This window comes from Bos indicus x Bos taurus, chromosome 24, assembly GCF_003369695.1.
Source record: "Bos indicus x Bos taurus breed Angus x Brahman F1 hybrid chromosome 24, Bos_hybrid_MaternalHap_v2.0, whole genome shotgun sequence".
NCBI classification, from domain to species: domain Eukaryota; kingdom Metazoa; phylum Chordata; class Mammalia; order Artiodactyla; family Bovidae; genus Bos; species Bos indicus x Bos taurus.
Window position 1 is genome coordinate 40,075,352 of NC_040099.1, and position 24,836 is coordinate 40,100,187.

At 41.0% G+C, this 24,836-nt stretch overlaps 1 protein-coding gene across 2 annotated transcripts in view; it reads left to right on the top strand.

Annotated features, from left to right (window-relative positions):
- Window positions 1-23,236, top strand: part of ARHGAP28 (Rho GTPase activating protein 28) — a 139,713-nt gene extending 116,477 nt beyond the window's left edge. For both annotated transcript variants that reach the window (XM_027525571.1, XM_027525572.1), the window contains exons 13-19: window positions 5,166-5,248; window positions 8,114-8,311; window positions 8,661-8,774; window positions 13,187-13,243; window positions 15,187-15,311; window positions 16,957-17,021; window positions 19,379-23,236. In XM_027525571.1, the coding sequence (XP_027381372.1) occupies window positions 5,166-5,248; window positions 8,114-8,311; window positions 8,661-8,774; window positions 13,187-13,243; window positions 15,187-15,311; window positions 16,957-17,021; window positions 19,379-19,473 (737 nt within the window). In that variant the 3' untranslated portion in view covers window positions 19,474-23,236. The remainder of the gene's footprint in view (window positions 1-5,165; window positions 5,249-8,113; window positions 8,312-8,660; window positions 8,775-13,186; window positions 13,244-15,186; window positions 15,312-16,956; window positions 17,022-19,378) is intronic.
- Window positions 23,237-24,836: the final 1,600 nt, after the last annotated feature.

The window sequence follows — 24,836 nt, forward strand, 5'->3', positions numbered from 1 at the left end:
AAGATACAAGGTCAATGAAGTGGCACAGAGCAGAATAAAGATGCATAATCAGATGTGATCATAAGTGTATACATTTGCTGTTTCCTGGTAGTGCTTGGCGAAGTATTGAGTTTGATGGTAAACTGTCATCTCTTTGCATGTATATATTTAAAGTCTGGTCATTAGGATTTAGAGGGTTTTATAATGGTGGCTCAGATGATAAAGAATCTGCCTGCAGTGCAGGAAACCCTGGTTCGATCCCTGGGTCAGGAAGATCCCCTGAAGAAGGGAATGGCCACCCTCTCCAGTATTCTTGCCTGGAGAATTTCATGGACAGAGGAGACTGGTGGGCTACAGTCCATGGGATTGCAAAGAGTTGAATATGAGTAACTTTTCATAATCATTAAAAGGCAGAGAGGGATGTAGAAGGACCAAGGTCTTGAGATATGAATTCCTGCTCAAACATCTGTTAACCATGCAGTCAGCCTTTCTGAGCTTTATGGCTGCCCCTGTAGATTACAGATAATAACTACTTGTCAAAGTTGTTGTGAATATTGAATGAAGACATCTAAGACAGTGACTGGTATATAACAGTCTTTCAAAAATAGAAGATCTCTCCCTTCTTTAAATCCAGTGTCCTAGATCCGATGATGTAGCATGAAACAAGAAAGAGTTTTGTCTCTGAAAATTACTATATTACATAGTGTTTCTGAAGCTTATGAAGTCACATAGATGAGGCCTTAGCTGAGATCCATGCGTGTGTGCGTGCTAAGTTGCTTCAGTTATGTCCAACTCTTTGCGACCCCATTGCAACCCCATGGACTGTAGCCCAACAGGCTCCTCTGTCCATGGAATTTCCCAGGCAAAAATACTAGAATGGGTTGCCGTGCCCTCCGCTAGAGAATCTTCCTGACCCAGGGATCTGAACCTGTGTCTCTTAGGTCTCCTGCATTGGCAAGTGGGTTCTTTACCATTAGCACCACCTGGGAAGCCCTTAGCTAAGGTACTTGGATTAAAAAAAGTATAGAAACTGGTCAGCATGGCTTGTATTTGGCAGTAAGAAAGTAAATTCCTCCTAAGGGTTGAGTATTCAAGAAGGTGTGACGAGAGAAATTTAGAAAAGTGGAAAGGTGTTACATAGTGTGGGCTTTGACTCCTAACCTGAGGAATTCAGGGTTCACAGCCTACATATGTATAAGCTTGCTAAGTAAATGGTGATTCTGTATGGACAGAAAGAGACCATGGCCCGACTGAGAAGATATATCCATATAAAGAGGTTGGCCACTGCTCAGTTCTCAAAGAGGTTACCACGCAGGAGTGAAAGCCAAAATCCAGGCTTTAATGATGAAAGTCTTATTGGTAATTTGAGAATGTGAGCCAAAAATTGACGTTTTAAAACACTACATGAACATAACAAGTATTATCAGTATCTGCCAGTTTACAACCTTTGGCAGGTTGGCCAGAACCATCAAATCCTTAAAACCACAATGAAAGAAAATAATAACAACATCCGAAGTTTTTTGACAAAACTTGTCCTGGAAATTAGTTGGTTCTCAATCTTTAAAATGTTTAACTAAACCAGATTCATAAAACAATCCTTTATGTCTTCAGAGAAGAGATTATGATTAGAGACTTTTCTAAGCTTTAATTGACATGCTGTGACCAGTGTCTCTGTTCTTTGTAAGATGTAGCATTTTTGTTTTGTAACAGAGAGAACTATTTCTCTTATTCTTTCTTTTTTTTTTTTTTTTAATTTCAGATATTGTATTGACTTGGCCAAAAAGTTAGTTCAGGTTTTTTCCATAACATCTTATAGAAAATCTGAACAAAGTTTTTGGCCAACCCAATATATTCCCAGTTGTAGAATTTCCAGTGGCTACTTTATACCTATTTTCTATTTATTGACCTTGCCTGTCCTTTCATTCACTGTAAGTCTGTTTTCCTTCACATCCTTGAGCATAGTTATCAGTATGATAACTACTTTACTAGTTCTGTCAGTATGATAGCTACTTCATAACTAGTTTTAACATCTGGGTCATCTGAGGGTTGGTCTCTGTTGATTTGTCTCTTCTCTTGAAAATGGGCCAGTGTTTATGTCAAGTAACTTTAAACTGTATCTGTAACATGGTGGCTTTTTTTTTTTTGAGACCCTGTACTCTGTAATATTTCTCCAGAGAATGGGATTTTTTGGATGGTTTTGCTTTTTGTTTGTATTTAAGCAGACAGTTTGTTAATCTTTACCTGTGCTACTCCACATATGCATGATTTATGTGGTGAGCCAAGATTTGGGTGGATTTTAAACCAGAACTGGGGCCTTCTACCTTTTGACCTTTCTGGGATTCCCCATAACTCCCCAGTGTGGTCATCCTGAACCCAGCCCTCGCATTGTTCAGGCCAGAAAAACTGGGGCTTTCTTTTGGAATTTTAGCCACCTTATGCCGTGCTCTCTATGGCCTGACTTCAGACTGAAAGCCAGGCGATTAGACACTCTCCCTCCACTGTTCCCTAATTCTAAGTGTCCGGTCCTGTCCTGAATCTGCCTGCCTTTGTTCATTCTCCACAGCCTTGTGTGGCTGCTTTTTGTACTTTGCCCAGAGTTTATGGTTATCTTAAGGAGAGTTGATTGGCAAGGAGCTTACTCAGCCATGGCAGAAGCAGAACCTCTTTGTTTGTAAGTCAGAAACACAGGAGCTTCTGTAAAGTTTGCTGTCCTGGAAGATGGGCTGCAGAAGTCTTAGCTTCACCTTGATCTGCAGCTTATATACTGAACAGTTCATCAAAACAAAGGGTGCCACAGAGGGATTTTTTGTTCTAGTTTTTTTTTTTTTCTTTTGGTCTCAGGAAATTATGCAAGGAGGAATCAGTCTCCCATATAAGACCTGTTCAGAGAATTGTGTTTAAGAAGGAAATCATATTTAGTTCTTCTTCATACCTCTATTCAGATGTTGAAGCCAGTGTGCTTCAGGGAATGGAAAGAATCTGGAAAAGATCCTGAGAAGGTTCACAGGAGGGTCCAGGTTTCTCTATGTGACTTTGAAAGTGGAAAATACTAGATTGCAGTGATTAATTTGATACCAGCCAACCCTGCAGGGAACCCAGAGTTCTGGGCTGTGACCAGCAGGGAAAATGGCCTTTTTCCCACCTGGGGTAAGCTCTAGTTTTAATGAGATTTCTGAAGGGAAGAACAGTGGACATCTGTGTTTAAGCCACCCCTAGTTTTACTCTAAAATATAGTCTTTTCCACTTTTCATTTTCCCTTTTCAAACTTGGTCCAAAAATTTCCCATAAAATTAGAAGACTAATAGTTGATCAATCAAACCTTAGATACTTTCCAGACAACTTTAATAATTTTTTGGGAAAATAATGACCTCAGGGCAGGGGGGGAAAAAGACTCAACTAGGATGCCATAAATGAATTAACTGCAAAGCGATTAACCACAAAACCGTGCAGGGCCAGGTTTCCTAAGGGAAATGAAAATGGATTATTTGCCAGTTTAGATTTTTAATCTTAAAGGGGATTTCGTAATTTATCTGGAATTGATGGAAATACAGAGCCTGCATCTGCATCTATTGTTTTCCTCCAGAGGTTTTCTGGGTTGCATTAGAAAATTATAGACAGTCTGGAAGATATGCATTAAAATCATGTCTTCTCTGTCCCCAAACATTTATGCTGAGACATGCTCCCGATGGTGCCTGTGATTCAGACAAACTCACGTCAGCATGCATTAGCCATTTTTAAAAGCAACCTGGACCTGTGTCATTTTTGTTTACAAATCTGACATAAATTTTTAAAAATCCACATGAGGATTTGCTGGGCAATATGACATGAGCCTATAAATACTCCTGCCAACTGTTCCTTCATTTCGTGGTTACTCACATCAGTCATCCACTCTTAACTCGGGTGCCCATGACCTCCTGTGACCTAGGAACTTGTCACAAGAGTGTTTCCACTACTGTAAAGCCAAGTAACTGTAGGCAGCTGACTGCCTTTATCCACTGAGCCGTAAATTGATAGATTTTCCTGCAACTTGAGAGCTTCCCAGGGATTACAGAACTGCATGCTTCCCTCCAGGGCCTCCCCACCAAGAGACCACTTTGGGGAGAAAACAGAGAGAACCGGGCAAAGCCGGATGCTCCAGCTTACCCTCCATTTTCAGCACAGCCGGTTGTGGATTATCCCGTTGTTGGATGGATTTTCCTAAAATCCTTTCCCCAAAACAGGGAAAGAGCCAGCATTGAGAGCACACAGGAGTAGGATGCCAACCCTCTGGCGACACCTTCTGTCACTGCCGAGGAATAAAATAGTCAAGAATCTCAAGTGATCCAGCTGTGGTCACCTTCCCTTGTGGCTCAGCTGGTAAAGAACTTGCCCGCAATGCAGGAGACCTGGGTTCGATCCCTGGGTTGGGAAGATCCCCTGAAGAAGGGAAAGGCTGCCCACTCCAGTATTCTGGCCTGTATAGTCCATGGGGTCGCAAAGAGTCAGACACGACTGAGCGACTTTCACTTCGCTTTCCATCCACATCCCTTTAAGATCTGAAGTCAGTGTCGCTGATCATAATGACACCTACAGAGGTAACTGTGCAGGCACTGATGTAGGTAACTGTGCAGGCACTGATGTAAACAGTCTATGTATTAACTCGTTTAACCTTGGTAAGGGCCCAGTGAGGTAGGAATGATGACAGTCCCCATTCTATAGGTGATAAGCTAGAAGCATACGGGTTGAATAGCTTGCCCAAGGTCACTCAGGGACTTAGTAGTCGATGCAGAGTTTGAATCTGATTCTAGAATTTGTGTTCCTAATAATTGTGCTTGGCTGCCTCATTATGTGGAAATAAGATTTATGTTGTCTTGAATCGAGCCTTAGGCCAACTGTTAATAGCATCAAAGTAAAAGCAAGGTCTGTGCAAGTGCTTTGAAAAGGGAAGTGTCACACGGATCCAGAATTATTTTGAGGGTCTCATTGGCCACCTGCTCCAGCACTGGCGTTCTGGGATGCTAAAAAGGAGTTGATAGAGCCCGTCTCCTGTCCAAGGGAACAGACTCACGTTCTTGGTCACAAAACCCAAGTCTTTAGCACTGAAAGCTGTCGGGGCCCTCCTGTGCCCCTCGGTGTTAGTTAGCAAGAGACGCTGTCAGGATGCGTTAGCGTTATTCAACACGTGGGTATTTCTGTTTTCTTGTCAGGAGGGCCTCACATCCGAGTACAGTTTCAAGCCTTACACCTCATGGTCATGGCACTGCCTGATGCCAACAGGGACACAGCCCAGGTAGGTTGTATCAACCTTACGGTCTGCCGTCAACTCTTACTGGTCAGAAGAAACGGCCCAGGTGGAAAAATGAAAACTGTGTGTATGTCACATATACCGTACACAATTCAAACTTGGAAAACCAAAGAGCATCCCCTTTTAGGAGTTCAACCTTCTTGGTGAATTTCAGAAAGTTCTGATAGGCGTTTATACATTGGTGGCCCAGCCAAACTTTTATCAACCAGTCGAGCCTGCAGCAAGATTTTTGCCTTTCCTGACACCCACTCCTGTTCCCCGGAGGAAGCCAGGAAAGAATATGAGTCCCAGAATCTTCTTTGAACGTTTCCGTTTCATTCATTCATTCAATCTGTTAAGAGAAACTGAGTGTCTATGATGTGCCAGGCACTGGGCTAGGGTTAGGAGTAGGAAGAAGCCAAGATGGAAGGCTTAAATGGAATAACATCAGAAGTAAATGAAACCCTGATTTAAATGAAGCTTCTAGAATGTTCATGTCTTACCATAATTCAATTTAAAGAATGATAGAATCAGGTTTTTAGAGATCTCCTGATTGGACCTTGACCTTTTCCAGGTTAAGAAAATTAAGCTGAGAAAAGTTATTTCTCCTTTATTAGAACATTAGAACATTTCATAGAATTATATTCCATAGGTCTCCATCCAAAATATTCCTCCTTTTCTTTCAGATCCATTTCTTTATGTTTGCAAAGATCAGGGTTTCTGTTGCTGTTTTGATCCTGATTCTGCATACAGTAGGAAATCAGTTATAAGTACAGCAGGTGCCAGGTTCTTTTAAGTGAACTGAGGTGAGGATGAATTGGAAAGAGCCCGTCCTTTGGGGGCCAGTAAACACGATGCTGAAAACAAAGCTGATCCTTTGTGCTGCCTCCTGTCAGACGTTTCAGCTTGGTGAGGACCTTTTCTCCTCCGGTGAAACCATCTGCCAATTGTATTACATCCTCCACCCAAGACGAGGAATAGGTGGAGGCATGCAAATGTCTGTTTCTAGTACAATTTGGTAATTTTCCAAAAGCTAGAAATTTAGTAGCTTTGCTTTCTTTCCTTTATCTGAACAACTTTTTTCTTTCCAAAAAAATTAATTTGGTATCAGATATATGGGTGAAAATGTCATCTCCCCTTTCGTATCACCAAGGATGTAGCAATGACTAAAGAATTCAGCCCATTTCTAATAGAACGTCCTCTTCACTCTCTCTCTTCCACTGTAAATTGTGAGTGGAATGAAGATGAAGCTAGTGCATTGTGCAAATTAAGAGCTCTGGCTGAGGAGTTAGGCTTCTTTGGGCAAGTCCTGGCTCTGCCATTTACTTACGTAACACTGGACAAAGCTACTCAGTCGCTCCCCACCTTACTTTCTGTAACTGTAAAACAATATTAAATAATAGTACCTACCTCCCAGGGTTTGGGGGTGATGATGAAATGAGTGGATGTATGTAAAGTACTAAAAATAATACCTGGCTCTCAGTTAACCCACAAATAAACGGTAGCTGTGATCACTAGTATGGGCATATGTTACATATACTGTACAGAAATCAAACTTGGAAAACCGAAGAGCCTCTCCTTTTAGGATTTCAACCCTTTTGGTGAATTTCAGAAAGTTCTGATAGGCTGTTACATGTTAGTGGCCCAGCCAAACTTTTATCAAGCTTGCTTTTTTTTTTCAATAGTGAGAGCAACTGCATATAAGCATTTCCCTTTGGTCTGCTAAAGACTCCAAAATTGAAAAGCAGCGGAAAAATGACACCCCCAAAATAAAAGTTTTCTGCTTTTCAACTGACATATTTGTGAACTGAGAAATTAGATACTCATTTTGTTGTTGCTATTCTTTAAATTGTTTTATTTTTTAATCTCTTTGTTTTTAAAATTTTTATTGAGTTATTGGCATACAATCCTCTGGAGAAGGGATTGGCTCCCCACTCCAGTATTCTGGGACTTCCCTGGTGGCTCAGATGGTAAAGAATCCGCCTGCCATGAGGGAGACATGAGTTCCATCCCTGGGTTGGGAAGATCCTTTGGAGAAGGGAATGGCTACCCACTCCAGTGTTCTGGCCTGGAGAATCTATACAGTCTGGACCCCTATACAGTCCATGGGTTTGCATAGAGTTGGACATGACTGAGTGACTTTCACTTTTGACATATAACATTGATTTCAAATATACAGCATGATGTTTTGATATTAGTATGCACTGCAGAGCAATCACCATAGTAAGTCTTGTTACCCTCCATCACCATTACAGAAAATCTTTTTTTCTTGAGAGAACTATTAAGATTTACTCTCTTAGTAATTTTCAAATATGCAATACAATATTATTGACTATAGTCATCATACTATGTGCTATATCCCCATAACTTATTTACTTCATAACTTATTTATTTTAAAGCTCAGTTTTTTAAAATGTGTTTTTCTTTCCCAAGGAAACAGAAAATATTTTTAACAATATTGCCTTAAATTAAGAGTGAGTTACTTTTCCTCCTTCACAACAAAACTGCATTTCATGTTTATTTGAGCTGTAGTGTTTTTTCTCCCTTGTTTATTGTTTAATTTTAATATCTGTCAAACTTGCTTAAGATAAAAGAAAATAAGAAAATGCAAACTATTATTTATAGTGATCCCAATATGACAAATTCCATAAAAAATGGAGCTACTTTTATGAAGCAGAGAAATGAATAAATTCTTCACATATCTCATCCACACTTTCAAGCAATTAAAGAAGAAACGTGACATGTTTAGCCATTCTTTAGTTCTGACCATTTTCTAGAGGCCTGGTGAGTGGGTACAGAAATGAATGACAGTAATCAGCAATGCCTTTTTATGATTTACAACTAGTGTGACCCTGTGCTGCTTCTTATTAGGCCCTCATGACATTCTTCAATAAAGTCATTGCCAATGAATCAAAAAACCGCATGAGTATATGGAACATTTCTACCGTCATGGCACCAAATCTTTTCTTCAGTAGAAGCAAACATTCTGACTGTGAAGAATTACTCTTAGCAAACACTGCTGCCCACATCATCCGTCTGATGCTCAAGTACCAGGAGATGTTGTGGACGGTGAGTACCGATGTGACGACCTGGATGTTCCTCTTGCGTCCACCGGCACCCACCCAGGAAACATAAAGGCTGGTGAGCGAGCAGTGCCCTCAATCACAGGGGGAGATGGGAGACATGATCCCGGGTTCCTGGTGGTGTCTTTTGCATTCCATAGGGCTGCTCGCTCCCAAACATATTTTCCTTGAAAGGAATCCTAATAGATTTTCCTAATCTTTATGAGGACAGAACCACAGTTCCTGGTTCCTGGATACTGAGTGGCCAGAAGGAGTAAACAAAACTGAAGATAGACTCTACCAGGGAGGGTCAATCCACATGTTTTCCTTCTTTTCAGGCTCTGTTTCTTCTCCAGGTTCCGTCTTTCTTAATCTCTCAAGTCAGAAGAATGAATGAAGCCACCATGTTGTTAAAGAAGCCGCTCCCAAGTGTCAAAAAGCTGCTAAGGAGGAAGACCATAGAACGAGGGGTAATGAGACAATAAATAAATGCACGAATATCATGACCACCAGGCTCTACTGTCTCAAAGGGATGCAGAAAGTAGCTTGTAATTTAGAAGCAGAATTGTTATGTTCTCACAAAGTGTCACTCTTGTGACTGTAAACACTGTGGAAATTGCATTCATGACAGAGTGCTGTGGTAGTTCCATTTCGTTGAATTAGGTGTTGCTTGAAGTTTTTGAATTCCGTCTATCATCATGAGAGATAATTCATTAATATTAATAAAGATAATTCCGTTAATATTCTCTCAAGTACTTAAGGGCAAATGGTTCTTACAGATGCTGAGAGTCAACATTTTAATCCCTGTGAACTGGATTTAAGGGTGGTCCAGCTGTCAGTGTATCTAATAGCTAGAGACTGAGATTTCCATGGTGATTGGATGCTGAAAGGATATCTAATCCTCAAGTTATTTAATGTAAATTTGTTGCACTTCAAAGAATTTTTGCCTTAGCACAGTTGCTTGTGTGGAGATGCATAATGGGAACAGGCTTTAGAAGAATATCTTTACTGCTTTAAAGATCTCTGAGGACGATCGCGAGTATCAGGCATAGCATTTGGCCTTGAGGAGGATGCAGAGGTACAGGAAACTCACTTTGTCCTTAAAGGAATGTGTATCCAGCAGAGAGATAACCTGATAGAGAAGTGTACACAAGAGCCATGAATATGCATTCCATGTCAGGCGTGTTGTGCAGATAGCGGGCTGGGGCTCACATAGAGGAGAAAGAAGTGTGTCCAATGTGGAGCATGTGGAGGCTTCGTGGAGAAAGTGGCATTTGAACTGCATCTTGAAGGATGGATAGCATTCTAAAGGGAACAAAGAGAGGAGAGTTCATTCAAGGAAAGAAATAGTGAATCCCGAGGCAGTAGGTAGAGGTATTGCTAATCGATCTATCACAGTCAGGATGGATGGCTGTGTTTCCTCACTATATACAGGCAAAGTGATTTCAGATCAAGTAGAACCAACATACTAAATTTGGGGAAAATTTTTTGTTTTAGTTGAGAAAAAATTCACACATAAAATTTGCCATTCTAACTATTTCAAAAAGTGTAATTTTTAGTATCTATTTCTAGTATAATTCGCAGTGTTGTACAACATCACCACTGTCTAACTTCAGAATATCTTTACCATCCCCAAAAGAAACCCCATACCAGTTAGGCATTCACTCCTCACTACTCCCCTCCCCATGATCCCTGACAAACTCTCACCTACTTTCTATCTCTATGAATTTACCTACCTGGACATTTCATGTAACTGGAATCATACAATATGTGGCCTGTTGTGTACATGACTTCTGTCACTTAGCATAGTGCTCAGGGTTCACCCCGATGTGGCGCGCATCACTACCTTGCTTTGTTTGTTTGTTTGTTTTGCATTTTTCTTGGGCATCTCTTGGGTCATATGGCAACTCTATGTTCAGTTGTAAGTACTTTGATGAGGATTTTTGCACCAACTTTTATAAGGGATATTGGCCTTTAGTTTTTTGTTCTTGTTATGTCTTTGTCTGGATTTGGTATTAGGGAAATAACAGCCTTACAGAATGAGTTAGAAAGTGGTTCCTCCTTCTATTTTTTGAAAGAGTTTGACAAAGATTAGTGTTATTTCTTTAAACATGAGGTAAAATTCACCAGTGAAGTCACCTGGTCCTGGACTTTTCTCTGTAAGAATTTTTTTTACTACTAACTCAAGGTCTTGTTATAGCTTCATTCAAGATTTTCTGTTTCTTTTTGAGTCTGTATTGATAGTCAGTGTGTTTCTAGGACTTTATATCATCTAGGTTATCTAATTTGTTGAAATACTAATTGTTCATATAAATAGTATTATGATCTTTTTTATTTCTCTAAGGTTTGTATTAATGTTCCCTCTCATACTTTTGATTAATAATTTGAATCTTTTTTCTTGGTGAATCTAGCCAAAGGGTTGTCAATTTCTTTGGTCTTTTTGAAGAGCCAGCTTTTGTTTCATTGATTTTTCTCTATATTTTGTTTTTCTCTAGCCCTTATTAAAACTCAGATCTTTATTTTTTCCTTCTTTATGCTTGTTTTGAGTTTGGCTGGCTTTTTTTAGTTTCGTAAGATGGAAAGTTAGGCTACTAATTTGAGGTGTTTTTTTAAAGTAAGCATTTACTTCTATAAATTTTTCTCTGGGTTTTGGTGTACTGTGTTTCATTATTGTTCATTTCAAGGTATTTTCTAATTTCCCTTTGACCCATTGGTTATTTAGGCATAAATTTTCTAAATTTCCTTTTGTTATTGATTTCTAATTTTATTCCATGGTGGCTATGTAGCATGTGTTGTATTATTTTGATATTTTAAACTTGACTGAGACCTGTTTTGTGGTCTAACATACTGTCTGTGCTGGACAGTGTTTTATATGTGCTTAAGAATGGATTCTGTTGTCACTGTCCTACAGATGTCTCCTAGGTCAACTTCAGATTCTTCCTCCGCCCCAGGGTTGCTGTTTGTTATAGCTGTTATACATTTGTTAATGACTTTGCCGCTGAACTAATTTTCTTATGTCTCTATGTTTTGTGTGGCTGCTGAAATCTCTGTTCCGTTAGCCTAGTGGTTTGCTGGTGTTTGCACAGAGATTTTCTTAGATACCTGGAGCCAAAAATATCTCCCAGTCTTTGCAGATGAGCTCTGTGTGCTGTGTGCTTGACACACCTTCAGTGTTCAGCCAGGCAGCTTACAACTTGGCCTGAACTTCAGTTCCTGTTTGGACAGTGCTTAAAGGTCAGCCAGAGGTGAGCACTTAGGTTCATTCAGGTCTTTCCTGAATATGTGCACAGCCCTGAGCATGCACATGACCTTCTAAGTTCTCAGGAATATGTTGAAGCTTTTCAAAGACCTTACTCCCCAAAGCATCTAGTTCCCTTGGCTTGCCTCCCAAGATTTTTAATTAGTTTATATTTTCCCCTGCTCTTAGGCACTGCATCAGGCAGCAGTGATTAAAACATTTGCCTATAAATGTTTTCAACATCACACCGCTTTAGCACTGGTCAGGTTCCAAGTCAGACAAGATAGAGGCCAGCCAGTCTTCCAGGGAACAAATAACTAGAATTCCTTGTGAATGAGGTCCCTTCCACGCCCTTCAGAACCTGCACCAGGAATGCAGGCGGTTATTTTCAAGGCTGTCGCTGAGCTGTGGAGCAGAGATGGGAAAGTGTAAGCTAAAATGCCACTGAGTTCACCATTCTTATCAAGACTCAGTCGTTTTTCTTACTTAAGCACTCCCCTGGCTGCCACTTTGGGGTTAGTTTCTAGAGTTCTGAAGAAGATGACAGGGACAGGTTTTTCCAGTTTGTTCACTGCTTTTATGGAGGGACAGACTTCTAGATTTCTTATTCTTTGCCGTTTTCATTCTGGAAAATTGTAATGGTGTTAGTATGATGTGTGTGGAGCTGAATCTGAGGTCAGGTCAGGCTTTGCGAGCCCAGGCAAATTTAAGTCTATCTCTGAGCCTCAATTTTCTTACATTTTCACTCTGGGGGGAAATGTCATGATACCTACCTATTTCACCAAGTTGTCTTCAGCACCAACTCACATAACGTGGGTGTAAAGAACTGTGTGATGCTTTATGCATGTCCGTTGCTTCAGTGTTTTAATTATAAATAGAACCAAGTGGAATTTTAAAAGGTTATAAATACCATGGAAGCAAGCACTTAAAGATGAAGAAATAGTCTTTCTTTGGTTCTCTTGTACTATATCGTATTTTTACTTCTTGACTTAGACTGATAGTTCATTGACAGTTTATAAAATTCAAAAGATTGAAAGGGGAGAAACTGTAGAAAAAAGTTGGTCAGCTCTGACTTCCCCTCCTGAGGACAAGTAATATAACCAGTGACAGCGTGTGTGCATGGGAACACACAGGTATATTTACTTGTAGAGAGGTGCTGTGACATACAAGCAAATATGAGGATACGGTCTTCACCTTTTTCACATGAATGGTAATGTAGGTGAAACTCTGTGCTGCATCATCCTTAATGACTTATGGAATCATAGTGGTTATTCCGCGTCAGTCCACAGAGCCTTCCTTTTTGCTTCTTTTGCATGATATTCCAAAGACACACTAACTTATTTAAATATTCCCAGATTGTTGAATAGTTAGATTGTGTCCAACCTTTTGCTGTTAAAGTTTATGCATCAGTGAATAAACTTACACATATGTCATTTCTCACAAATGAAGACTATTTGTAGGATGAAGTTATAGATGTGGAATTGGGTCAGAGTGAATATATTTTATAATTGGTAAATATTGCCAAAATGTTTTCCATAAAGGTTCTACCAGTTTACACTTCTAGCAGCGGTACGTGCTTGTTTTCTCTGTATCAATTCTAAAGATTAAATGTGTTTTGTGTGTGTGTATGTGTTTTTTTTTTAGGTTACAATCCCCAAGACATCAAAGGTACTGCAAAAATCACCCTCTACAAGAAGAATGGTAAGGAAACAAATTATTCTCTCTCCTCCCTAATTATTAACTCCTTACAAAATATTCTTTGGCTGTATCTACCTTATCTGTGTCTAATTTTGGTCATGATATCCCTTCACACTTGACATTTTCAGTGTAGCATGTGAAGGAATGGTACAGGGACTCAACTAACTGATGACTTGGAATTTGTGGCTAGGGGTTCTGTTCACAAGAGTGAATACCCTGGAAAGTTAGAGGGAGCCTGTGATCATTATAACAGTCTCAGTAATGTCAGGAGTGTGGAATTCATCTTCAGAGGCTTCTGGGGGGCGCTGGTAGAGGAGGGACCTGAGATGCCCCAAAGAGTGTTTTAGGAGGGTGCTCTTAGCTCCCTGCTCCCTCCCAGCTCCCGACCCCTGGCATTGGCCATTCCTGCACGCTCTCCTGGTTCTCGCTGGTAATAGTAGAAATGTATTGTAAGAACTTATCCTTTAAAAATAGTTTCCTAGTGCTGCAGTAACAGTGCCACAAACAGGGTGGACTGACGTGATAGAATTTACTTTCCCACAGTTCTGGAGGCTGAAGCTCTGAAACCAAGGCGTTGTTTGGTTGATTCCTTCTGAAGGCTGTGAAAGGAGTGTGTGATTCTGACATCATTCTTAGCTTTCGGCGATGCTGGCAATCCTGGGCCTTCCTTAGCTGTGGATGAGGCATCATCCAGTCTCTGCTTCCATCTTCACATGGCATTCACCCTGCGTGCGTGTGAGTGTGTGTGCGTGTGTGTGTCTTCTCTTATAAGGACAGCGGTCACCAGAGTACAGTGGCTGGTCACTGGAGTGCACTGGTCCTTGGATTAAGGGCACATTGTACTCCTGTTTCCACAAGGTCACATTCTGAGGTCCTGGGGCTTAGGACTTCTACACAATTCAACCCATATTTCTTCTAGGGGATATAGTGAGTCAAATCACATGAGCCTTCTACATCAACAATACCATCCTTTGATAACATACAGATTATTTAAAGCAATTACCCGAGGTATAGCCAGATCCTCAGATAGAAATTTATTTCTTTCTGTCCATCTCTAAATAGATAATTAATATTTAAAACACTCAAAATTTTGAAACAATGGGAAATTTCCATCCAGTTAGAACAGAACAGACTTTACTGTCCATTAGACAGCACCATTCTTTGACTGTTTCATGCAGACGGGAGCTCTGAGGTCCCAGGGCCCATCAGAGCACACGAGAGCAGCACACCCCTCCCAGCCACCCACACTTCGCAGTGCTCCTAGCACACTTTGAGGGGTCGAGTTCGGTGTCCATCAGGAATGCAATTTGGGATTACCATTCATTGCTGCTGACTAAAGAAACAGGTATATTTGAAAGGCACATTTCAAACAGATCCTTAAATTTTCAGAAGGTTGACTTTCTTAAAAAAAATTGAAATACAGAATCCTGCTTCAAGTAGGCCTATTTAGGACATTGTTCAAGAAAATGCATGGATAGAAACATTAGATTTCTGTCACAACCCAGTTTCACTTCCCTCATGACTTATAAAAAATATTTATTTGTTTATCTGGCTGCACCGGGTCTTAGCTGTGGCACGCAGGCTCTTCAGTCTTCATTGGAGCACACAGGATCTTTAGTTGCAGCAAGTGGGATCTAGTTCCCTGACCAAGGATCGAATGTGGGCCCTCAGCATTGGGAGCACAGTCTTGGCCACCGGACCACCAGGGAGTCCCCTCTCTTGTGATTTTAAGGCGTTATAGTGAGACCAAAGCCTGTAACAGAAGTAAAACCCCAGGTTAAGTTTAGTTTAGCGAATCTCCTGTAAGAAAGGAAGAAGTGTTCTGTTCTGGCTGAATCCCCGTCATGTTTCCACATTTCCCTCATTTGGAATGCCACTGATTTCCGTGTGTCTTAAGTGCAATCACTGAGTTTGACAAAATGTGCTGCCTTTTTCCTCCTTGGCAGTCCGACGTGCCAGAGGGCGTCATAAGGGTCCACGCGCCCCTTCTCTCCAAGGTGTCCATGGCCATTCAACTCAACAGTCAAACCAAAGTCAAAGACATCCTGGCAAAATTTCAATGTGAGAACAGGTGAGTAGACGTGAGAGTCTCTATAAGGCAGATGGGCTTTTATCTGATGAGCAAATCTTTTATTTGAAAATTTGACCTTTTTGAAAAATTAGAACCTTTCACTTTAAGGACTTTACCAGTAACTGAAGAATCAAAAGTAGAGAAAGAAGTATACTGTAGAATTATCAATAACAAAAGCTTTTTTTTCCAAGGAACTTCTACAATTGAGATTCTTAAATAGGTAGATTTTCTGTCTTGGTGGCTTCATTTACTCATTGAGTTTTACTTTTTATTTGGATAAAAATTTTAGCAAGTTAGTTTTTATATATCTTGATAGATTTCCAGGAATATTGTTATTCCAGGCTCCATTGGGCTTTAACATGACTGTAACAAGTACAGTTTATGTAGTGGAGTGAACGTCATAAAACCTACTATCAATGAACCTTAGGATCAGAGTGATGTTGACAAAATATTTTTGCATGTCCGCCTTGAAAGTGTGAAGATGTTAGTTGCTCAGTCATGTCTGACTCTCTGTGACCCCATGGACTGTAGCCTGTCAGGCTCCTCTGTCCATGGAATTCTCCAGGTAAGAGTACTGGAATGGGTTGCCATTCCCTTCTCCAGGGGATCTTCCTGACCCAGGGATCAAACTCAGGTCTCCTGCATTGCAGGCAGATTCTTTACTGTCTGAGCCATGTCTGCCTTAGTCACACTAAAGAACATTAAGTCATGGTAAATGATGGAGGATAAGGACAAGGGCGGGGTGTGGGGCTATTAGTGGGAACTAGGGGGACCATGTGGAGCAGGAAACATTGTAGCTTGACTGAATCCATGGGGCCCTTCTGTTGTGACATCGCACTCAGATATTGCAAGATTTTACTATCAGGGAAACCAGGAAAGAAGTACACAGGATGTGTCTGTATATTTTCTTATATCTACATACAGATCTACAACTATCTGAAATAAAATGTTTAACTAAACAAAGAGGGTGCATATCCTTCTCCTTCACAGTGGAGAGAGAGGATAGTCTGTAACCATGTCTGTAAGTAACCAGGCTGACAGTTCAAGGAACCGGAGCTCAGCAGTGGCCTTTCCAGACTCTTCTATCCTGGCAGCCTAGTCCAGGGTGGAAAATTAAAATTGGCCAATTATTTGCTCCGACTTGCTTTCATTATCGGGCAGAGACATACAACAAAGTCAGCGTTAGTTTGCAAAGCACTGGGCAAGCTTAGAAGTGAGGCATGGGCGAAGGAGAGAGCTCCATTCGATTTTTGACAACGGCAGAAGTGAGGCTGGATTGCTTTTGAACCGAGAGTGATGTGGCCCGTGACACGGCAGTGTGAAGCCCAGCTGCTCCTTGGCCAGCCTCGATGTGTCTGCAACCGTGTCCCCTCTTGAGTGGAGCTGACAGTGTGACAGTCGTGGACGAGAGGCCGGGGTGGCTGTGGAGCCCGGCTGCATCCGTCTTCCTCTCTGCCTCAGAGGCTTCGCTGTGTCAAACAGACCAAAAAAAGCTTTTATCCTCCCTTCAGTCGTCATCATGATTTGTGGGGTGTATTCCACTCAAAGCAGAATGAATTGTTTGCTGCTATGGTTACTTAATCCACAGGTTTACCTCAGAATCTCTGAAGAGGGTTAAAATTATATCGCTTTCTTCTTTTCTCAGTCATGGTTCATCGGAATGCATTAAGATCCAGAACCAAAGGTTATATGAAATTGGAGGTAATATAGGTAAGCATTTGTCAATAATTTTTACTCCTACAGGCTCTCATTACTCTGTTGTTGTTCAGTCACTAAGTCAGGTCCCACTCTTTGTGACCCCATAGACTGCAGCATGCCAGGCTTTCCTGTCCTTCATCATCTCCTGGAGCAGAGAAACTGAGTAATCTGCTGATTACTCTGAGTAATGCTCTAAAGGAAACAGGATGCTATTATTGGGTTAATAAGAGATGGTAGGATGGCATCACTGACTCAATGGACATGAGTTTGAGCAAATTCTGGGAGATAGTGAAGGACAGGGAAGCCTGGCATGCTGCAGTCCACGGGGTTGCAAAGTATCAGAGGCGACTGAGCCACTGAACAATTGTGTTAATAAAAACATATTTTACAAGTTTCTTAGATATAAAATCAAAATCAAAGTGTGTGTTTTTTTTTTTAATCTCACATAAGAATAGTGTAACTTTCCTAAAAAGTGTTCCTGAAATATTCTCAAAATTTGCATGTAAATACTGTAGTTGATGTGGAGTAGATTTCTGAGTCTTTTAAGGATGACTCTGAAAGTTAGAGCGTCTCTGGAGAGTCATGCAAATGAAAGGAGAAACTGTGGCACTTTCAGAGTCTTGACACCCTTTTGGTTGAACATCACTGTTCAGCTCTCAGTCCAGGTTCATCCTCTTCCCCAAGAGGGGACAGGAAGGAATAAAAAGAAAATTCCATCCCCGCGCGTGTGCCCTTAGCTCCCTCTTGCCCCTCACGGTTGGGATGAAATCCTCGTGCTCCTGTTTGCAGCCGGCGCGTCCCTGCTGCTGATGAGGACTGTGGTCATCGTCCCCTCTGTCGTCAGCTCTCCCCTCCCAACCCCACTATTTCTCTCTGCGTAAACATTTCTGGAACTCCGCTCATCTCCACACAACTCTCTCGACCCCTTCCAGTCGACTCCCATTTCTCTGCTCCACTTGTGATGACAGCTCCTTGAACTGGTCGTCTGCTCCAGTCTCTCCCCCTTCTTCTCTCCTGAAGCCACTCCAGTCAGGCTTTACACCTCGACACTTCACCAGAATTGCTCTTTCGTCCAGGTCAGCAGAGGACTCTCAGGTGTGAGATCCAGGGCTTCCTTCTGTCTTCATAAGCACCCAGGTTGATCCTTCCCTCTTTTGAAAACAGTGCCCTCTTCCCCTGGTGTCCAGGGCCCCGGGCGCCTGGCTCCCCCGCCCTCCATCCCCACTTCCCAGGCCGCTCCTTCTGAGCGTCTTCTGCCTGTTACTCCTCATCTTCTCACCCTCTGAGCGCGGGGGACGGTTCTCTCTGCACTTGTCTCCATGGTGAGCTCGTCCGTCTCCCTGCTCTGGAGGCATCTGGGTGCCGCCTTCTCTCAGGTTTACATCCAGACCCACCTCGACACCCACCTTCACATCCGGTCACCAGCCATCTTGTCCTGGGCCTTTGCCTCTGCTCCGACTCGGGCCCAGAGCGCCCTCCCTCGGATGACCCTCTCCTCACTCCCTCACCTGGCAGGTTTGCCGGTGTCTCAGCTTCTCAGTGAGAGCTTCCTGGACGGGATCCTCTTTCTGCCTTCCCGGCTTTCTCGTTCTCTCACGTTCTAATCATCATCGGGCTTACTTCCCATCATACTTTCTTATTTACTAGTTGCCTTTTACCACTTTTAGAACATAAGCAAGAGGGCAGATATTTTTACCTGTCTGGTGCATTGCTGTGGCCTCAGCCCTTAGAATAATGCTCGACACCATAATGGCTCGAGAAATACTTGAGAACTGAATGAATGAGTCAAGCAAGCAATGAAATCTTGGTATTTTGTTTGAGACTTGAGTGCACATTTCAAACACACTGTACATAAGAATTTTCAAAGGCATTTGCCCCTTTCTGTTGTTATTCCAGATCTTCTTCCCACAGGAGAAATGAAATGACCACTCCTAAAATGAAACTTCATGCTCATCTTTAGTCCTGGTCAAGTTACTATCTGTAAAAAAAAAAAAATTAGAGGACATGTATTATCACATAGATGATCATCAGTGATCATCATCATATAAATGAGCTGATGCCTGAAACAGGTTCTTGCCATGTTTTTCTAATTGGTGTGGTGATCTGGGGAGCAGTTTTCCTGGGGTTAGTCTGTTTTTTCCCACAGTGTCACATGGGGTTTGTTTGGAGTACTTCACAGTCAGAAAGAAAGAAAGGAAAGAGGGAAGGAAGGTAGGTTGGCTGTGCTGGAAACTTTAAACTGAATCTGCTTTTAGCTGAGAGAATGATATTGGCCTTATTTGAGACTTGCAACACCCATACACAAAAATATGCCCATGCATATAAGTATGGCCTTTTTGAAAACATTCTCCGATTTTCATTTCTTTTAGGACAGCACTGCTTGGATCCGGATGCTTATATACTGGATGTTTATCATGTGAATCCCCAGGCAGAATGGGTGATTAAACCCCAACAGAGTGTTTGAAATCACCCCCCAAGATGGCAGCTATCATATATTACACGCCAAGGAGTCCTACATTCAGTAGGGAAAAAGCAAGCTTCCGACATGTCTGTCCCTAGACCCTCTCAGTGTTTCTCAGCCCAACTGGTGTCTCCCGGAATTGTCAGCATGAATCGTGGATGAGGAGCTGGTTGACCATCTGAGCTGAAGCCGTCTCATGGTGGTTCCTTGGTAAGAGTGAAGGAAAGAGGGTGTGATCCTTCCAGAAGAAAGGCCAGCATAGAATATGGAGCTCTCATCATTTCTGATACTTTGACTCACAACAGAAATGAGCTTGGTCTTTATACCTGGGGATAAGAGGCACTTCTCGACGTAGCAAATGCTGCCAAACACAGGAGGTAGAAGAGACTTTTTTATACCTATGTTTTATATATATAGAGAGAGAGACCTTTTTGAATAAGAATGCAAGAAAAAAACACAAAAATTTCTTCTCTGAACAGTAATTTAGATCTCCTTTCCAAAGAGAATCTGTTTCCAAAGTCACACATACAATATTTATGCTCTGACTTGCTCCTGAATTGGAGGAGGAGGAACTTCTGTGTACAGCCCACTGTACTGTTCTGAATGCTGTACCGTGTTGTGACTGCCTGCTTTCTGGTGCAAGTGAACATTTCCCCATCATGGACTATTGAGAACGGATACTTTTAAAGCTTACTCTGTTACGAACACATAGTTAAGGTCAGGTTTACAAAGGATTTTCTTGTGCTTCCATAACCTTCGGTGTAGTCAGCAGTCCTGGAGCTTCTGTTTCTCATCATGATGATGGTGCTCAGTGAATAGCTCTCCATGTGCCAGGCCCAGATTGTCTTTCCTCCCCAAACAGATCGTTTTTTAAGTTTCATGACTGTAGATAATCACTTCTGCAGCCCCAGTGTTCAAATGCAGAACTGCCTTTATCCAACTGCTCTTTATCCAAGAGTGCCGAAAAACACCATTCTATCCAGACTTCCTATGCTATAAAAACAGATTTTGTTTGTGTTCATCCATCATAGACTTGGCCAGGCTCCATGGATTAGCATCAGGCTTTAGAATCAGATGCATGTTGGGTGACCTGAAAGCTGACTTGCTCCCAGAAGCCCACAGGGCCATTTTTCCAGGCCTGCAGTTGGTGAGAAAGCACAGTTCTCCACGATTCTGAGAGCAGATCTGACATGTGCTGAGAGGTCAGGGAGCCCTGCCTTTCCTCTGGGGACTGCAGCATGTAGAAACAGGGATAGAGGTCTCACTTATCCCACATGTGTGCTTTGGATTAGATCTACAGCTTGAGATTTTGACAAGCTTATGTGAGTTTTAATGAAATTTAACATCCAAATGACTCTCCTTTGCAGTTCAAACAACAGACAAAGTTGCTTACAAATGCAGAAAACACTTTATCTACTTGCATTGGTAGGTGGGTTCTTTACCACTAGTGCCACCTGGGAAGCCCTTTATCTACTTACCAAGTCTCAGAACATAATGTGATGATAATTTAAGCCTGTATTCTAGAAGAAATCTTTTCCATGCTCATTATGCCTTGATATCTATAAAACCTTGATTTATATGCAACGTTCCTGCCCATTGGAGCTGTGTTACATTTTTGTGTAAAGCTAATATCCATTCATTTTGTTTATTTGAGAGTTTTTATTTCCTTTGCTTGAAAACCCAGTGGAAGAAAAACATGCATTCTGTTGGTTTATATTTATTCTTATATTTCATCAGTTTTCAATGTATGGCTAATTGACAGCGTGTGAGTTTGCATAATGAACTTTGAGGGTCTGAGAAAATGCAGTTATCATTCTTGCAGTTCAAACAACAGGAGTAAGCATTTTACTCCGTGTATTAGTTGCTAAGTTCCAAGACATAAGATGGCTGTAACTGATGCCCACATACAAGGAAGTTCTTCAAATTAGGTGCCTTACACTTCTGTGTATATATTAAAACAATGACTGATTTCTCTAACTGAATTTCCTCTCATTTAGAGTAAATTCTGTTGTGCTTAGAAAGTTCACCAACCTAGCCAATTTTTTATTTTTAATTTTGGAATTTTTATTTCTTTTGACTGAAAACACATTAGCACTGATGGAAGACTTCTAAAAGTTTTAAGATTTACCCCATTAAGTCATTAGTTTTAAATAAATGGCTAAAAAATGACAGTTAAAAAAATTAAGTTTCTGAATTTCTTATCCACATTTGATGTGGATAAGATGTGACGTCGTTTAGATGTCAAAGGCTCAGCCCAGTCAATAATCTTAAATTAATCACTGCCTTCAAGGATGTGTGACAACTTTAAAATAACTATATAATATGGAAGCCCATGTCAATACCAATATATTGGATGTAACTTGAATTCTTAGTCATACAATTAACTGATCAGAGAAGAATTTCCAGTAGACATATAAACTAATTTTTGTGAGGTTAAAAAAGTTCTTTTTACTGATTTTATTACTTTTTTTAAAACTTGAGTTTATTCTTAGTGAATAAACAAACCCGTACAACTAAAACTCAAAAATGGCAGTCACCTAAGTGTTGAAAAAACTATACTTGCCTTATGAAGAGTTGTTTTGGCAATAGTTACAGTCATCTGTAAAAATGAATAGTGTAAAGGCAAACATGAATAGTGTATCTGCAAACAAAAGACAAGTCAGACCCTGGGCTTCTAAATTCTGTTCTTGGTAGCTTCCCCGTCACCTTGTCCCATGCGCTCTTCGTGTGCAGTTAGGAAAATGACATCTAGGAGAGCGTTAGAGAAAGTTAACGTTTTAGGAAGACTTATTCAGAAAAAAAACACTAGAACGCGCTCCTTCTTGCCTCCAGTCTACAAAAGAAGATCCCTTTGCTAAACAGCTCCCTTGAGGATATGATTCTACAGGTCACTGAACAATGAGTTCAGTGAGTTCAAGGGGAGATCTTTGAACAAACTGGAATATTAATCTCTTTACAATGTATATACAGTATAAACTACCTCACTTGTCTTTCCTTGGGGGGGGGAATGACGGACGTTAACAATTTTTGTTACAAATGGTCCCTGATCTTATTATTTAAGTCACTTCAGTTAGCTTTCAATGTACATTTAATAATATGCATTTAATGATGTAAAATATTTTTAGCAAAAGCTTTAAAACCAAAAATACTCTGTAACTGTGATGTGTGTTGTAGAGGCCGAGAGAATCTGTCCTTTAGTCATCGTCTTGTGTGTTTAACCCTGTGGAGTCACAGGTTTTCAAATGTAGGAATTCACTTCATCAAATTTCACGCATTTTCAGCTGTTTTCCCCACATTGCACTTGACTGAAAGTCACGTGAGATTAAAGTGCCCCTTCTTTCTATGAAACATATTTCAACTGTTTTTCATAAATGTATTACACATCTGAAAGGAATATATATTCTGGGACTCTAGTTTTCTATTTTCTGTCTGGCACTTTCAGCTGTTTTTTTTTTTTTTTCATAAACATGTCACTTAATAAAAAATAATATGACATGGATTAAAATGTTCAAACATTTTTCAACAGTTGTACACACACACACCACCTTAATTTAAAAATGACATCTTTTCTTTCAGGTATTTTCCAGCTGTTCTTGGAAATGATGTGATTTGATTGAAAAGTCATGTTGTCCCTAGGATGCCAATTTTTATGTTGTCTCCCATCTCAAGAGTTAATGTTCTTTCATCCCATCAGTTTCATTGCCAAGTATAATATGTATGTTGCATTTTATTCATAAAAATAAAGAGGAAAAAACCAAAAGCATCATCATGAGATGTCTTATGTTCAACTAGTCCGAAGACACCATGGTGCGCTGGTGAAAGAAAAGGAGCCTTACAGTCAGAAGGTTTGTGTTTTGAGCCCAGTCTTTGCCATCTATCATAAATGGTGATGTTATAGGCACTGGGGTAATGGTGGATGTTTGTGCAAAGCTATTTACTAAACTTGTTTGAGTTAGTGCCTTTTAATATGTGCTTTTGAAAATATATATATAGTTTCAATAGATACAGAAAAGAATATTTGACTCATTCATGATTTTTTTTACACTCAACATTTTACCATATACCAAAGGCAAGAACAATAGCTAATAAAAAGGCATAAAGATTAGAAGAGATAAAATAGTCTCCATCTGCAAATAATATGATCATTTATATACAAAAGCCTAAGGTACCTTCAGCTAATAGAACTAATAAGATGATTTAGCAAGGTCATGGTGTACAAGATTATTATATAAAAATCAGGTTGGGAAAAATATAATTGTAAAGCATATATTTAACAAAGGACTAATATTCAGGCTATATCAAGAACTCATTAAAAAAAAAAAGACAGGCAACCTAATTTCTTTAAATGGGGGAAGACTTGAATAGATCCTTCACGAAAGAAAATATACAAATCACCAGTAACCACATGTTTAAAATGCTCAGCATCGTGTGCCACTAGGGGGATGCAAATTAAATCCACATTTCCTGCTCCATGGTTGATGAAGCTGTCATCCCAGGCCCCCGGTTAGTTGCTCCGAGGACTCTCCCTTCCCATGGCTCTTGACTGGGGAATGTGTGCTTTCTCTGCTGGCCGTCCTGGAAGGTTCTCACCCTGCCTGAGCCCAGCTGCCATCTCTTCCACTACATCAATTTGGAATCTGGCTGGCTGTAACAAGTGACGAAGTACATTAGCTCAGTTCCAAAGATCTCTGCCAAATGGGCTTTGACAGCAGAGCACACGAGCAGATGGAAAAGAATCTGGAGCTCCTGGGGTGCTGGGGGCCCCCCAGATCTGCTTGTCTCATCTTCCCAGCAAGAAATGACACCTTTCCTGACAGGCCAGACAGATCTTGGGGGAGGGGAGACCATCACCAAAGGTTCATCTGAGTTTTATCAACTAATAATCACATGTGGACTCTACACATTGTCATCTTATTCATGAACTTTAATGCCGTAACAGTTCATTCTCAGCAGTTGCTCTGCATTTGTACAACGTGTTTATTACGGCACAGCAGTGGGCTTTGCTGTGGTTCTTGGCTCCATGTCCTCAGATGACAAACTAGGAACAGACTTTTCTCCCACGTAACCCTCAGCACATCACAGTACCATGGGACAGCAAACACTCAGCTGTACAAGGAAATAATTGACAATCTGGATCCACAAGATTTTAAGCAAATATATCATTATTTTGGCCACCTGATGCGAAGAGCCGACTCATTAGAAAAGACCCTGATGCGGGGAAAGATTGAGGGCAGGAGGAGAAGGGGGAGACAGAGAATGAGATGGTTGGAATGCATCATCAACTCAGTGAACATGAGTTTGAGCAAACTCTAGGAGACAATGAACAAAAGGGAGGCCTGGCGTGCTGCAGTCCATGGGGTCGCAAA